At 46.4% G+C, this 16,130-nt stretch overlaps 1 protein-coding gene across 1 annotated transcript in view; it reads left to right on the top strand.

Moving 5' to 3' along the window:
- Positions 1–16,130, top strand: part of aopep (aminopeptidase O (putative)) — a 109,019-nt gene that overhangs the window by 259 nt on the left and 92,630 nt on the right. The window contains exons 2-6 of the mRNA XM_080433332.1: positions 2,448–3,367; positions 4,164–4,333; positions 4,528–4,774; positions 5,689–5,893; positions 6,096–6,220. Coding sequence (XP_080289458.1) covers positions 2,454–3,367; positions 4,164–4,333; positions 4,528–4,774; positions 5,689–5,893; positions 6,096–6,220 — 1,661 coding nt within the window. The 5' untranslated portion in view covers positions 2,448–2,453. The remainder of the gene's footprint in view (positions 1–2,447; positions 3,368–4,163; positions 4,334–4,527; positions 4,775–5,688; positions 5,894–6,095; positions 6,221–16,130) is intronic.

Genomic DNA, 16,130 nt, shown 5'->3' with positions numbered 1-16,130 from the left:
GTTGGAGTATTTCCAAATGTCAGTACTTCTACTTCTACTTCTACTCCACTACATTTCAAAGGCAAATATTGTACTTGTATTGTAATTTTAGTTACTAGTTACTTTGTAGATTTAATTATTATTACAAAACATACATTATTAACCACTTCAGCCCTATACATTTTGGCCATTTGAAAACTTGTGAAATGGGACATTCTGCATAATGAGTACTTTCTACTTTTGTTACTTTAAGCACATTTTTACATCAATACTTTTGTACCTTTACTCAAGTACATTTTGAATTCCTGACTTTTACTTGTAACAGAGTACTTCTGCATTGCAGTATTGATACTTTTACTTAAAGGAGAATTTTGGACTAAAGTTTTCTTACCTTTTCTATGACGTTATGATATCTTAGGATGAATGGTACAGTAGAAAAATGTCATAACTCCACCCCTGAGCCGCCACAGCTTAAAAGGTGCGCGGATAGGCCTTAGGTTAGATCACATATTTTAATAGCTTTTCTTTAAATTTTTTTGGTGAGATCTGACGTTCATAGTGACAAAACACTATGCAAAAAAAAAAAAAAAAACAGAAGTCTCGCTAGACGAGATTTCAATCTACTTGTTTTTTTTTTTTTTTTGGGACATTGTTCTGTCACTATGAACGTCAGATCTAAAAAAAAAAAAAAGCTATTAAAATATGTGAGTACTTTTTCCACCACTGTTACAACCCATATTAAAGGCTTACCATTTGACATCATGACAAACGACACTTCTGCACGACTTAAAGCCAAACACGAGTGTGGTGGTGCTAATACTCATCTTTGGAAGTTTATGACGAGCAATTATTTATTTTTTGCTCTGAAAGTCTTTTAAAAGGAAGCTTTTAAGCTCCTTTGATAAGGTGGATATAAGTAAATTAAATGCTGTCAGAAAGCATTCATTCATCTTCTGGTCCAGTATGTAACTTTTGTTCATGCCAGCCAGGCGAGTCGCTACCTGTGCTGCCTTTGAGCACACAGGCCATTAACCTGTTCCTACAGGACTTCAACATTAAAATAGATTTACGTAGATGAGTCAGCTATTAGGCCACAGGCTCTAGATAATAACCTTTATTTTTATTTAACATTCTTAAGGTGTTGTACCAAGCGAGCCCATACCGGCCCCACACTGCCACTGATCACTTCAAGTACAGTTAACCCATTAAGACCTGAGGCAGATTCTAGCAGAGGTCTTCTAAATCCTAACAGTTTTCTGAAAAACGTATGACTTTTTCATGTCAAGGACCACCCAAGATGATTTGTATTTGGCCTACGGACCCCCCATCTCAAAAATATTTTGTGCCAGGGACCCTCAGAAGAGAATATTTGTGTTTAAAAATGTTTGCTTTAAAACATATATTCAAAGATTTGCACAAAGTGTCACGATTTTTCAAAAATAGCAGATCTACATGCTCATAGCGCGGCATGGAGTGACGCACTATGAACTTGTATATCTCCCATTTTTTAATAGCCAAAGTATAAAATATGGTTGATTGTGGACCCTATATTAACACATTTTTCTGGGGACCCCCTGGTACTTCCTCAAGGACCCCTGGGGGTCCCCGGACCCCACTTTGAGAAACAGTGCTCTAGATAATAACCTTTTATTTATTTATTTAACATTCTTAAGGCGTTGTACCAATCGAGGCCCCATGCACTGCTGATTCCCACCACCTTGAACACTTCAAGTACAGTATTATTTAGCAGTGGTTGTGTTTTGGACCTGTCTGGTGAAGGAGGGAGATATAAGCTTCTCTGTCTCTGCCTGTAGCTCTCTGTAGATTATCCCGTGTTTTTGTGTGATCAAATGTGTTTTTTATGGCGTCGGTGCTACACAGAGAAAACTCTGAGGAATTCTGGCTGTAAATGGTAATTGCACCTTTTTCTTGCCAAGCTTCCCTTCACGCCCGGAGCATTCTAAATGGAGGGATTGTGACAGTAAATGCGTTCATATAGCAGACCTTTTAATATAAGGATACTGCATGCAGTTAGCTGTTCCGGGCAGTGCGCTATGAGGCGTGTCGGTACTACCTCTTCATAAACACTTGTGAAAATGGGATTGTGAAACTTGTTTTCCTGTTTGTGCGCTCCGGAGGAATGTGTCAACAAATGGAGTTTGACACTTAAGCTAGAGTTTACACTGAGCATACGGACACGAGAGATTTGGCTCCTTCACACTGCACTGCCATAACACACACTCAGACTGAGCTTCTTTGGTCTGAAGAGAAGGCTATATAAGATAAGCAGTGATGGTCCAGTTTGAAGGCTAGAATTATATACTGTGTACACACAAGAGTTTGTGCCTTTAGTACAGCGTAGAAGTGTGTTTTCCATTAAAGTCATGTCAGATAAAGCCATATTTTACTCATGGTCTTGTGCTCTAGGATCGACTGTCATTAGCTAACTTTAGCTTTTACCCTATCAGTGTGACATGGAGCCTGATGTGGACCTCAGCCCGGATAAAGATGACCTTCCACTCAGAGCCAACACCAGCCACATATTGGTCAAACACTATGTACTGGACATGACCATTCACCTCCACAGAAAGGTCATCGGTGGCAGTATCGTTCTGTTCCTGGAACCTGTTCCTGGTACTGGAGCATCGGCTAGGCCTGGGAGAAGAACTGAAATCGTGGATGGAGAAGGAGATGGAGAAGGAGAGACTGACGAGACTCCAGCAGAGGCTCTGTGCGTTACTGGAGATGTGGGTGAAGCCGGTGCCAAATTTAAGGATGAGGCTGCGGCTGCATTACAGGATGATACGAAGGATGAGGTGAGGGTTGGATGTGGTGTGGTGGCTGGAACCGCAGAGGAGGGAGGAGCAAAAACATGGAACAGCGAAGAGACTGGAACAAAATGTCAGCCTCCGTCTGACGTCGGCAAGGCTCACAATGTGCCACAGTCTGCCATTCCGCACACCAATGCATCCTGGGAGAGCACCGGTGACGGTGACTTCACCTTGGTGCTGGACTGCTGTGACCTCGCCGTGTCAAAGGTCGAGGCGTTAGACGTCATCTCTGTGCCAGCCATGTCCAGCCTCGTAGAGGAGGTCAAATGTCAGGGGTCGGGGCTCGGCTCGGCGGGCCAATCGGCAGCCCTGATTCAGAAACTGGTCTCCATCCCTTCTGGTCGATGGAGGGAGCAGCATCGGCTGTTCTCCCAGTGTAGCCGAGCCCCTGCTTCCCAGGGTGGGGGTACCCTGCGGTTCCATACGGACCGCTGGAGTCTGCAGGTGAGGAAGAGTGGGGCGGGGACACCTCAGGACTTCCCCCGAGCCCTGAGGATCTGCTATGAAACGAGGCCGGAGGGAGGCTCTGTCTCATGGACCAGAGATCAGGACAACAGGTGGGTCAGGAAGGAAATGAGTAAAACCGCACAAACAAGCAAATGGTATGATAATTTATCATGTTTTAAGGCTAACCAATTGGCTTACCACTTACCAGTCCGTGCTGAAAATGTAAAGTGTGTAGGTCAAATTGAAAAAATGTAATGCTGAAAGCTTTTAATGCTATGATGCACCTAGCCCCGTTACGAACCTCTCCCTCCGCTATACAGCTCCGAGATGAGGTCCCACTGTATTGGCGCTTAAATCGCCTCTGGCCAGCCTGTGGCCATGTTTTCCCATTGTAGCCGAACCGGGAGCAGTACTGGCACCTGACGTAGCGGGTTCTTCCGGGTTGAATGGCAAACATGGCCACAGGCTGACTAAATAAGCGATTTAAACGCTTATTTTCAACTCCGTCCTAAAAAGTTTACTTGCCGGAAAATCCTCAAACATCTGTAGGTTTAGGGGATTACCTTTTAGTTTTTGAATACGATGTGGCGAAACAGGTAATCCACAGACCCTTTGCCGGTGTTCTACCACTGCCGGTAGCCATTACAATGGGACCTCATCTCAGAGCTGTATAGTCGAGGGAGAGGTTCGTAATGGGGCTATGATGCACCATGTGTGGAATATTAATTAAATTATCAAAAGTACATTTTGATATTAGATGTCTTTATTATCCACAAAGGAAAAACGTTTTTTTATTAAGCTGTCAGTGTTCATTTTCTGTGTGCATGCATGTGTGAGCGTTTATTTGTTCATCGCTTGAGCACTGAAAGTTGTTTATAGTAAGTTTACCCTTGTTTGGCCGTCCAGGGTGTGTGTTTACACTGCGGGGTCCCCCATCAACAACCGAGCCCTCTTCGCATGCCAGGAGCCGCCTGTTGCCATGTCAACGTGGCATGCGAGGGTCCGGGCCCCCAGTGAGTGTGTGGTTCTGATGAGTGGGGAGAATCAGGCCATGCCCACTGAGGAAGATGACACAGGTAAGTCATTTGCCCGCATGCCCGTCTAGAATAATTAACACTCTGTGATTAAATATTCTCTGCAGATGTATTCTGGCATGCCAGTGTGTTACAGAAGTGTATGGTTTTTGTTTGTTAGTTTTTTTTTTCACTCTGAGCAAAGTTTTTCTCACTTTTCTTTTTCCACTTCCTTTCCTCCCTTCTCCCATCCACAGGTCTCTTAATCTGGGACTACTACGTCACTATGCCCATGCCCGCCTCCACCTTTACCTTGGCAGTGGGCCATTGGCGCCAGGCCACAGCAGAATTTACCACTGCCGTTGAGAGTTGGCTGAGTGGCAAAATGGAGTGTGGGGAGACGGCCAGAGCTGGGCCTGGGTCAGAGACTGTGGCCGGGCCTGCGGCTGGAGCTGGGAGCTCCACCAGTGAAGTAATAAAGTGCTCTACTCTCCAGACTGGCAGGTATTTTATTATTTTTCCTGTGTTCGTTTCCTCTGTTCTTCTCGTAAGGCTGCCGCCTCTCTCCAGTGTGTCCTTAACCCAAGGCTGGCCCTGCAGCCGCCTATGGCAGAACGTTCCCTTTCACAATGCCAGAAATGGAGCAGGTGAATTACTGTAGGGGCAGTGGGTAGCACTTAATCAAGGGCCTCAGTAACTTTTGTTTTGTGTGGCACAAACCCCTCTTGACAGGACAGTGTGCATAACAGCATAACATGATGCCAACATCCTGCTTGTGGTACAAAGCAATAAAATAAAGTAGCCCAGATGCAGGATATAGCGTGCGGCCCAGGACACTAGCTCCCAGGGCTAAGGGTGGACTGGAGTTTGCCTGGACTGGTGTGTGGCTATGGGCAGGGCTAGGTTGGGCTGGGGTCTCCCTCTCCACTGCCCAGCAGCCTGGCAGGTCTTCCTCTGGGTTTCCAGTAATCGTCCCACTCCTCCCCTCATGGTTTTCCTCCAGGAGCAGCCCAGCCGTAGCCTGCTGCCGGCCCCAGGCATCTCCAGCTACAAGGACAGCCTTTATTTTCAGTGAATGGCTGGAAGGAAACTTGGAACCAGCTCTGAACCCCTGGAACGGGCTCTTATACTGGCGATGGAGTTAATGCTGGATATTGGATTTTTAGAGTCAATGAGATTGAATGTCTGCGCCTCCAATATTTTTGGGCTCTCTGCTGTTTGCCCTTGTGACGTATATATTCCGCATTTCCACTGCTGTCGTTTCCATGCCCTGCACGGAGACAGGACACATTGTGCTATATTGGGTTCCTGCCTATAGCCCTGTATATCCTTTTTAAAATGTATTAATTCTTCTTTTATTAACCTTGGTTTAAATGTTCCTTCCCATTTCTATTTTTTTCGTTACCTGCTGTGCACAGCGGAGACCAGACAGGCTCAAGCTCGGTGTTCTGTGACTTTGAGCTGGAGGGGCACTCTGTGGGCTGTTTCCCAGACACGGTTGATGAGAGCGTCTCCTGTTCCCATGGCGACTATCCTTGCCGATTCACGGAGCCGTCTGCGTGGTCCCAACGAGTGGTGCCACACCGTGTGTTTGCCCCAGACTGTCTGCTACAGAAGGCCCAGGTAGAAGGCTCTCGTGGGGATACCTTCACTCTGTAATTTTTTATTTGAATAGAAGTACAATAGATCATTCTTAGCCAGCTGGCTCGTTTTCAATTGCATCTGGGCAGGATGGTAAAGCCAGTCTGCAGTTTATTAATGAAAAAATACATTGGAGAGCCATAAAAATATAACGCTGTGCTGTGCATTTATTTCTTTTTCCCAGATGGGGGTCCTCTCCCTGCTACCTCGGTGTTTGGTCGCGGCCCACGCTGTCCTGGGTGTTCACCCCTTCCCCCGCCTCGACGTTCTCATTGTCCCAGCAGGATTCTCCAGCCTTGGCATGGCCAGGTACGGTAATTGTGCCCGGGTCTGTAGAGGAAGGGCGGACGGAGGATTGGCTGTGAAGTTGGGCATTGGGTTGGATATAGTGACACATTTATGTGGTGGAATGTTTGGGCTGCTGTCAAGCTGCCATCGCTGTCATCCTTCACATCACACATCTCACATCACTCTGTCTCTCCCTGCCTCAGCCTCCTCGGTGGAAGTGTAGCGGAGTAGAATTCTGTTATGCACCAAATGCAAGAGTTCAACTGTAACCTCCTCCACACTCTTTAACTCTGTTCTAATTGCCCACCCTGCACCACTCTGCCCTGACCATGAACCCTCTGTTTAAAATTGATCCTCGATACTTGTTGGCCGAGAGCTACGTGTAGAGGCGTTAACCAATAACATGGAGGCTGCCGGTTCATTCCCTTGGACCGAAAGACTGTTGCATTCATCTGTACTGTAACTGGAGGTTTGATGACATTGGTATCACCACTGTGGTGCCCTTGAGCAAGGCATTAAACCCCAAAATATTTGTATTTCCTCCTCTCTTTACATCACTTTTTTCTATCTTTTCCCTCCTGCCGCCCTTCGCCCATCTCTCCAAAACTCTGTCCTCTCTTTCATCCCATTTCAGACCCCCAACCCCCTCTGTTCCTTTCCTCAACTGTGAAACTCGGCATGTTCTCACCTCATCCCGTTTCCCAACTCCACTGACCCCAAAACCCCCTAACCCCAAAGACCTGACCCTCCTGATGCGAGAGCAGGCTAAACCCCTCAGGCTGGGCACAGCCTCTCCCACACAGTCAATAGCCCACTGTGTTATGTTGTTTACCAGCAGTGGTTTCAGGTGGTCTACAAGCTCACTGCCTCACACTAGCTGTGTGTGTGTGTGTGTGTGTGTGTGTGTGTGTGTGTGTGTGTGTGTGTGTGTGTGTGTGTGTGTGTGTGTGTGTGTGTGTGTGTGTGTGTGTGTGTGTGTGTGTGTGTGTGTGTGTGTGTGTGTGTGTGTGTGTGTGTGTGTGTGTGTGTGTGTGTGTGTGTTCGTTCTTCACTCTTGCAGAGTGAAGAAGGGTGATGCTTTGGAGCAAAGCCACAGGCTGACAGATTCTACAACCTCAACCCCCCACCCTACCCCGCCGCCACCTCTCACCCTTCTACCCCCCCCTCTCTGTTGACCTCCCACCCATTCAGCATCTCCTGACTGCCTGACACTCTCTGCTATTTCCCCTCTGAGTATTCTCTTATGCCTCTTTCCTCTCCATGGCTGTTGTGTTTACTGGTTTCCATTATGTCTCTCATAGACTAGGTGATATTTCCAAAAACCTTAATCCAACATTGTTGGCAAATTTTGTTAATTTAAGTGTTTTCGAGGGGTATTACAGAGTGCCGAATTTCCAAATTTGCTTTATGTCCAGCTAAAAAATGTGTGCTAATGACTCAAAATAAATATAAATAAATAAATAATGTACATACAGAATATGGATTTGAAAAGCATGGCCATCAGGTGTAAGGGAAAGATGGGCTCTTCAGTGGGGATACAGTGGAGAGACATGGCTCCTCATCGGCCTGGAGGGTGTGGAGATGGCTCGCTGGACACAATGGAGCACAGAGAAGCAAAGTTATAGAGGCCAAGAAAGCCCTGGCCTTCTCACCTTTCCCATGTCTGAAGTGAAAAAATCTCCAACAGCTGGCTCAGACATGTCCCATGACTCCCGTCAAGGTTGTATAGTGGTGCACTTAGGAGGCCAGGAGGAGTGCTCAATAGGCGGTTAGAGAGCGTGGGGCGAGTCTGTCCCTGGTTTTGGTGGTTCTAAGACCTCCATGTGGTTCATTGCTACCATTAGGCCAACAGGGATGTCAGTCTGGCTCACTGGATAGCCTCGCTGGTCCCTAGTGGACCTCCAGGCAGATCATGCTGGCTTCTATGCCCAAGATAGGCACAAATGGGCGGACATGGGTAGCGAGGATAGTTGGTCCCCGCCCCGGTGGTGGTGTTTGTAAGACCTCCATGTGGTGCATGGCTGTGTGTCAGGTAGACAGATATATCCCCATGTCTCACAGGAGAGTCGGTATCTGGTTGTTTCATATTTTTCTAAGACCAGTAATATTACCAGGGGTCCCCACAAAGTAACTGATCATTATGGCCCAGAAAGTCAGGGGCTGTTCCCATTTGCAAAGTTAAAAAGCTCCAGAACAAATACACTGAGTCTGAGTATGCGGAAAGCAATGCTTGTCTGTCAGATAGCAGCAGGGAAATGGTCCCTTATGGCCCTGGGGGTCGGTTAGAGTAGCATCATAATGGGAAAACTGGAGCCCAGGGCATCATGGGTAGTTCACCTCCCGCTCGCTGTTAGAAAGCTCCAGAAAAAATACTTTTGCAATAAGCAAAGGTGAACCCTACCCCCGCCACACTCTAGTCTACACCATCCCTGCCTAGACACCCAGTATACATGGTACATGTAGGTTCCGACGTCTCTACAGTGAACTCCGGGCCCATAAGGGGCCATGTATCTCCACTGTATCCACACTGAGGAGCCCATCTTAAGTGGCGTACATACTAGACGGAGATGGGGATTGACGTACGTCAAGGGTGAGGAACTGGTACGTTCTTTACGTCAGTGCATTCAGTGCATTCATAGTTTGAGACGTTTCTTATGCGTGATTAGGGCCAAGAGGCTATTCATCCTCCAGAGGGAAGCAGTGAACGTACGTCAGGTACATCAGGTTGAGCTCAGAGCTCAACCTGACGGATGACATAATCGACGGACAAACCCCCCATCCCCCCTCCCCTTTTTGGTCTCCCCCTCCGTTCCTTATGCTTACTTAAGGGTCTTACGTCGAGTATGAATAGGCCTTGACCCACACACCTGATGGCCCAGCTCAGTCCCAGAGTCTGGAGCTTTTCAAATCTGGAGACGGGACTTCCTGGACTTCCAGCTCTCCTTTTACCCCCACACCCACCCAGACCCCGCTATACCCACCTGAGGGCCACCCCAGCCCTGCTACACTCCTGCACTGACCCTTTCATTGACCTCCACACCAGCACCCACTCCTCACCACGGCTCTTAGGTACCAGGCCCCTTGTTGACATCCTGAGGCATTTGACATAGTGGAGTATCTTGTGGTATTCGCGAAAGTGAAATAAACAAATAAACCTACGTTTTAATTTGCACCCAGCAAATATACTGTATACTTTCACACAAGAAATGGGTTTGTAACCAGAGGGAAAAGTGGGTGTGGTTGTTTGGTGCAAAACAAGTGCTTGCAATTGATCCAGAATCATGAAAACCCCTAGTTTGACCCCACACAAGCTAATGAAGTTGTGGGTACCCTAACTTTCAGCAGCGGTCACAAGTTCCCCTAAGGGATTTATATTAATGTGTGTGTTACTTGACACATTTACAAACACATTGCGGAAGAACGTTTTTTTGCAATAACCCTGACAATAAATGAAAAGGTATGTTTCAAGAATATCGCCATACCCTGTTATCAAAATGTTTTAAACATTTCCAAAGACAATCTATATAAGCTGTTGTAAACTTGTAGATCTGTACTTTTTAAAGTTGTTTTAGCAATTTCCACTTCTGACATGCCCAAAACAGGGACACCAGCTTGAAAGTTATTAATGGATGCCACAGGTCAGTGCCTCACATACTCACTTGCAGACAAAAAACGCCCCTTTCTCTCTTTTAAGCTAAGCTATATTTTTTCTCTGGGATGAAGTTTTGTATTTTTGTCTGCAGTATAATGAACTTCAGCTGGCCTGCTTTAGTCAGATGTGATTGAAAGCCGGCCAGCAACTGTAAGACTGAAGTTAAAATTGGACATTGAACCAAAGTATAGAGCCACAATGTCTGGTCTTTTTTACTCTGTGCTGATAAAGTAAACTGTCTGTTGGGGTGGTCAGTGAACAGTGTCCCAGTGTCTTGTGGTCTGTCTCCAACCACAGACTCTCTCTCTCTCACTCTCTCTTACACCCCCTCCCTTAGCTTTTCTGCCTCTCTGGTTTCCCAGACAGGATATGAGGTCATAACTGAATATGCAGTCTACGTGAAGCTCTGATGTCATAGCTCAGAGGGGTCTGGATCAGTGAAATTGTGACGGACAGTCGGACACAAAGTGACAAGAGGGTCAATGTCTGGAGCTGGTTATAAACTTAGCATATTTATATGTGACAAAACTGGACCCTCGACACAGACCCCTCTTTGACGGACAAGAGGTATTTCCCAACGTCTTTTGAAAACCTTTCTCGCTCCTTTATTTATTTTGAATGGCCGTCAAGTGCTGACACAGAGGGGCTGTTCTCCTGTGGTTGTCACTTGACGGATGTTTTCTTTGCCTTATGAGGATAGCTCCCAGCAGTGCTTGGACCTCTAGCTTGGCTGCTGAACCGCTAGTTAGCAACAGATGACATATGAGATTTAGGGCCTTCATTAAGGCCACAGAAAGCACCTGTAGCGAATCCCTATTTAACTTTGCATGGGTCTCAACTCCCTGTGTCAACTCACCGCACCCCTACTCGATGCGGGTGGTTCGGTCTTGTAGGGCCTCAGACCTTAACCACAAGCCCACGCCACATGAAGGAAGGAGGGGGTAGTTCAAGCACACTGGAGCTGCAGATTGAGATGGAGATGAGAGGGAGGGAGATGGGAGAGGGTACAGGCCGCCTGACTGGCCAGAGGACCCCCATGATGTGGGAGAGGATGTGTGGATTATTCCCAGCAACAAAAGCCATTAGCCTCTGGAAGGACTTCAGAGGCTGTCGCTATTTAATCTGCAGATTGGGAAGTATATGTGGGCCCCAGTTGCTTGGGGCCAGGCCAAGCACAGCTTTTGTGCACTGCCTCTGTGGAAACAGCAGGGGTGGGTGGGGTTAAGGGCAAAGGAGGGGGGATAACGTTTTTGTAGCGTGATCCAGAGAAAGGGAGGATTCGGGGTGGCGTGAAGTTTTTGTATGAGATACGGGGGAAGGGAGGGCAGGAAACCGAAGATTAAGAAGTCAAGTCAGGGCAGGTCTGGACTCGAGGACTATGCCACGTACGCTTGTGTGCCCACAAGCCTTTCTCATTTACACGCACTAAAGAGACTCTAAGGCCCTTACTTGGAGTAATTCTCTCTCTTCAAGCCTCGACAGCTACCCAATATTAGTATATCTGTCTGACTCTGCATAACACATTTTAATTTCTTTTCAGAGAAAGGACGATAGCGCTCATGGAAGATTTGCCAGAGGTTTCTTTTATTCTCTTCGAAAAACTAAATATTTTCAGCGTACAAATATTGCAGCACCTGGCAGATACTGTGTGATGATGAACTAGACCGGTGCTGATAAACGATATTGTATTTACTATTCTTACCGTCTGTTTAGCAGACTAGCTGCTGGCCTCCTTTCCTGCCTGACTGTCTGTCTGTCTCCATGGTAAAGCTGTCGTGGTAAAGAGAATGGAATGTGCCGGTAGCAGCATGTGGCCTGTTCCTGACGCTACCGGCACGTATTTCAGATGGGGAGGGGGGCACGAAGATGAGGGTGTAGAGGCTGATGGAGGAGTATACATGGAGGGGAGGATGATGACAAAGTGGCTAAGTAGGCTTTTAGATGAGAGAGAAGTGAAAAGAGAAGGTATGTGTGAAAGGGCTGCCGTCAGAGAGTACAACGGGGGGTGGGGGACCACCTCCTCCAGCCCGTATTAAACGGCTCATTGTCTTGAGGACATGGGAATGTAGTAAGAATGTAATGCACCAGAGTTGTTATGGTCAGACCCCCCGCAGCATCTCTAACATAATGGAACACGTGTATGTATGTGTGGGTAAGTGTGTCGATGCCTTGTAAAAAGAAAAAAAATTGTGAGCATGTTTTCTTTCTTTCTCTCTTTTTTTGGGGGAGGGCACGTCATTTGGTTCCGACAGGAAGGGCACAGCATTTCCTCCCATGCTTTGAAGCCGATATCTTGCGCGTCCCAAAGAGCTGCAGCTCTGCAGGACATAGCTGAGATCGCTCCCCTCGCCACGTGGCCAAATAAAGGCATTCCCAAGACGCCTATGAGAATGCTTTTTTGGTTATAGTTTTTAAGAACAAAATGACAAAGTGTTGAAACAGGGATTTTTTGTATACGGGGGGGTTGAAGGGAATGTGATGATCATGCGTTACGGATTTGTTCTTCCACAACCATAGTCGGTCGCACCGAAGCAAGCAGAGGAATTTGTCTGACGCACATTCTTACAACAATAGGCTTGGTACTGTCTGAGTTTGAGTGTGCTGGGATGATGTCAGAGAATTCACATTTGTTTTTCGAAGATATATTGCCTGCGGTGAAGTACACGATAACGAAAGATAGCTAATAGAAGATAAGACTCTGAATGTGATGGTGTTTAGGCTATCCCGAGGTTGTAGCTTCAACTGAGCTCCATCAGCGTCTTTGTTGTGGCTTCTGTTTGTTTTTACAAGAGAACAGAACCTCCTTACAGCCCTTGATGGCAGGCACTGATAAACACACTTACGCACACATTCACTTTTTACACGCAAACAAATACAGTCATTTTTGCTTCACAGCATGTCACAAAGAGCTCTCACCACACTGGAAAATCCTGAGTGCTTATATAACTTAGAAAGTGTAAAGACCTACCCGTACAGACCCGTATTTTGCAGTACAGCTCCTACAGTCAACGCTGTTTTTTTCCCCTACCAGTGAACTCTGTAATGAATGGCACAGAAATAGTGCCTTGCAAATACAATTACTTTGTTATCCAAATGATGTGATGATGAATGATATGATGAACTGATGTGACCTTTCTTGCTTTCCTTATTCATTCCATCTCAATGAGGGATGAGAGTGGAGCAGTGAAATGAAGCCAGAGGACATGATATTGGCGATGCTTGCGGGTGATGCTTCACCGAAATCATCCATATTTGTTTTTTAAAAAGGAAATGATGTAGCTCTCGGGATCCACAAAGAAATGGTGTGACTCCAATGTGGATCTCGGACTTCATGTGACATCATTCGTCTATGATGTACAGTATCTATGACCAGGGGCGGCCTTAATGAAATAAAAAAAATAAAAGACGCCGGCCAGCCGGAGGCGAGCTCCGGACTGGGATGCGATACGAGTCAAATAATATTTTTTTGGGGGGGGGGCCTGAGGTTGGGGGCCCGTTTCAATTGAAACGGGTGAAACATAGCAAAGGCCGCCACTGTCTATGACTCCAAATTTGGGCAATATTTGAGCCAGATCACAGCCCCACTATCAAATTTAAGTTAAATATTTCAAGAAGTATAAAACAATATGTGAAGAAAAGATTGTTTGGTGCTGATCAGTCCAGCGGTTTGGTTTGCAAGATTTGGTCCAGACAGACACACAGACAAACATACTGTACCCTGTCATAGACAGCTAGCCTTCTTGCAGAGCCACTCTGTGAAAATGCTAATAATGATCAGGTTGCTAGTATGCAGCATGGGGCAAACTGGGACTCTGCACATAGCTGCCACAGACAGCAGGCTGGGGGAGCCCCCTTGACCTCTCCTGAGTGGTGCTAGAGGATGATTTTCAGCTTGAATTCAGTCGAGTGCATAGTTTGTTTATGGGCGAGCAGGAAGTTACAGTACAGTGGCCGCTGGTCCCTGTGGAGAGGAAGTGGGGAGCTAGTGGAAAAGGAGGGCAGGGGTCTTCTTGCAGCATGGCCTCCCTCTGGAGTTCACCGCTGCGAGATCAGAGCTGTCATTCAACCCTCATAGGGTCTGAAGACTCTGTGAAGAAAAAGGTGAAGCGCGATGTAAAATCCTTAGTGTTCATTTTACTCTGACAGTGAACACAATGTAACCAGCTGGACCGGTTGCAAATGGATAAATTAACACCGAAGATTTTTACTGTGTAATGGCAAAACAAGGCCTGAAATAGCTGCTCCTTACATCTATGGTGGTATGGCAGCGTGATATCAGAGCCAACCATGATATAAAGAATGAATAAATGAATAAATAAGATGTTTTGATCCTCGTTTCATCTCCCTCCCTTTTAAGCCCCATTCCCTGCAACGGTTGTCCATTTTCTGATTCCTCCAACTCTCTCTATCGCTCCTCTGTCGATCAGCACACCCCCCCACCAACCTTTTCTCTTCATTTCTTCTCTCAGTCCTCCCACTACTCCTCCTCCTCCTCCTCCTCCTCCCCTCTGATGTCTCGGTGGATTACTTCCCTTTCTTCTCCCCTCTCCGATGTGATCTGTGAAGTAACACTAGAAGTGTGCGACAGAGACCTGCTCTTTCAGTAGTGAGTGGGGTGGGCTGGGTGGGCAGGGTGGGTGGATGGGGGGTCCTCTGGCACGGGAGACAGCTGTTAATCAAATAGTCAAGGATGAGGTATTTCTTTCTTCCTTCCTTTCTCTCTCTCTCTTTCTCTCTCTTTCTGAGCTGCACAAAAGAGGACCATGGCCCGTCGCAGAAAGCCCCGCTCTGCATGCCTGCGCCCGGACACTGGGAGAAGGAGTGTCGCATTTTTTAAAGCGACTGCAAATAGATGAGAGATTTTCTTAGGAGACTAAATTTCTTCTCTCTACTGTCTTGTTTCTCTTGCAGACCCCCCCCCCCACACACACATACTGTACATATACATACACATACACATACAATCGCCTGACCCCCCCCCCCCCCCCACCATCGCCATTGTCACTCAAATAAAATGAAAAACGATGTAATCGTGTGTTTGGCATTGAACATTGGAACATATGAAGCCTTTTAGGCGTCGTGATCAAAAATTGTACAAGGCAGATATGACGAATAACTGAAATAAACAAAGAAATTATTGACATATTTAAAAAATGTTATTCAATATTTGAAAATGTGTGAAAATCTTTCAACATGGAAACGATTATGACAAATATGCACAAATAATTGCGACTATCTCAAATAATTGCGATAATTGTGACCGGCCTAACCTCCACTCGAATTCGTTCGTCCTCTCTCCTCAATCACCGCCCTCCTTTCACTTCTTCAAACATGTCATTTGTGGGCTTTGAGGAAGATAGCGGAGGCCAGTTCAGTGAGTGGCGTTGTTATTGCTGGAGCATTCCTCTATGCTGATCTGGGCCCTCTTGACTTCCTGGCGCTATCTGTGGTGTAAAGGTATATAACTACTGTCTCTCCACTAGCTTATCAAAGCTGATATGGTTCTTACCTTGGCTTTAACCATTGTTCCCAATGCTTGATGATGTAAGGGTAGTAGTTGCCGTCGTGGTGCATATCGTTGCTGTCGGGTGGAATCCTTGTACAAAACCCTTACTTTTCAGGAAATGTAAGGAAAAGAAGTGTTCCAATCGGATCCATGGAGACTTAACCACTTTTTCTTTCATGCCTCTTTCCTGGAGTCCCTATTTTGGGCATCTCTTTTATAAGCAAAAAGTTTCAAGAGCAGTGAAATGAAGCCAGAGGACATAATACATTTTATTTATTTATTATATTTTCTTTCAAAAATAGCACATCTGTGACGTGTTGTGAGCTTGTGGATTGGCTATTTTCGCTACTTTTGCACGACACTGTCATGCGACAAAGTATAAAATATAAAAACATAAAAAGAGGAAATATGGGGATATAAAGTTTATGCCCAACAGCGACGATAAAACAATAGTAGCCAACTGTACTCTGGTGTACTACATGTTGCACCGCTGCCAGTCTTCGCTTCCCCATGCACTCAAATCAATGATCGTATCCTTCCAAAAGCTGCCAGTCGGTTCAAAACAACGTTTGTGATGTGGGTGTATTGTGAGCGATCAGGTGTTGGCTGTGAAGCGCGCTCTGACGTGAGGTTTCTGGTAGCAGCTGGCATATAGTGCAGCGTTTAACAGTATCACCGGCACACTGTGTGCCATAACTCTGGATTACAGGCAAGATAGGCCTGTCACTGTGCACACCCATTCTACTAATGGATGAGTCCACAACTCCCATTCC

Source organism: Gymnoscopelus braueri, assembly GCF_963280865.1.
Source record: "Gymnoscopelus braueri genome assembly, chromosome: 7".
Classification (NCBI taxonomy): domain Eukaryota; kingdom Metazoa; phylum Chordata; class Actinopteri; order Myctophiformes; family Myctophidae; genus Gymnoscopelus; species Gymnoscopelus braueri.
The sequence above is the reverse complement of the archived record's forward strand: the minus strand, read 5'-3'. Positions and strand labels throughout refer to the sequence as shown.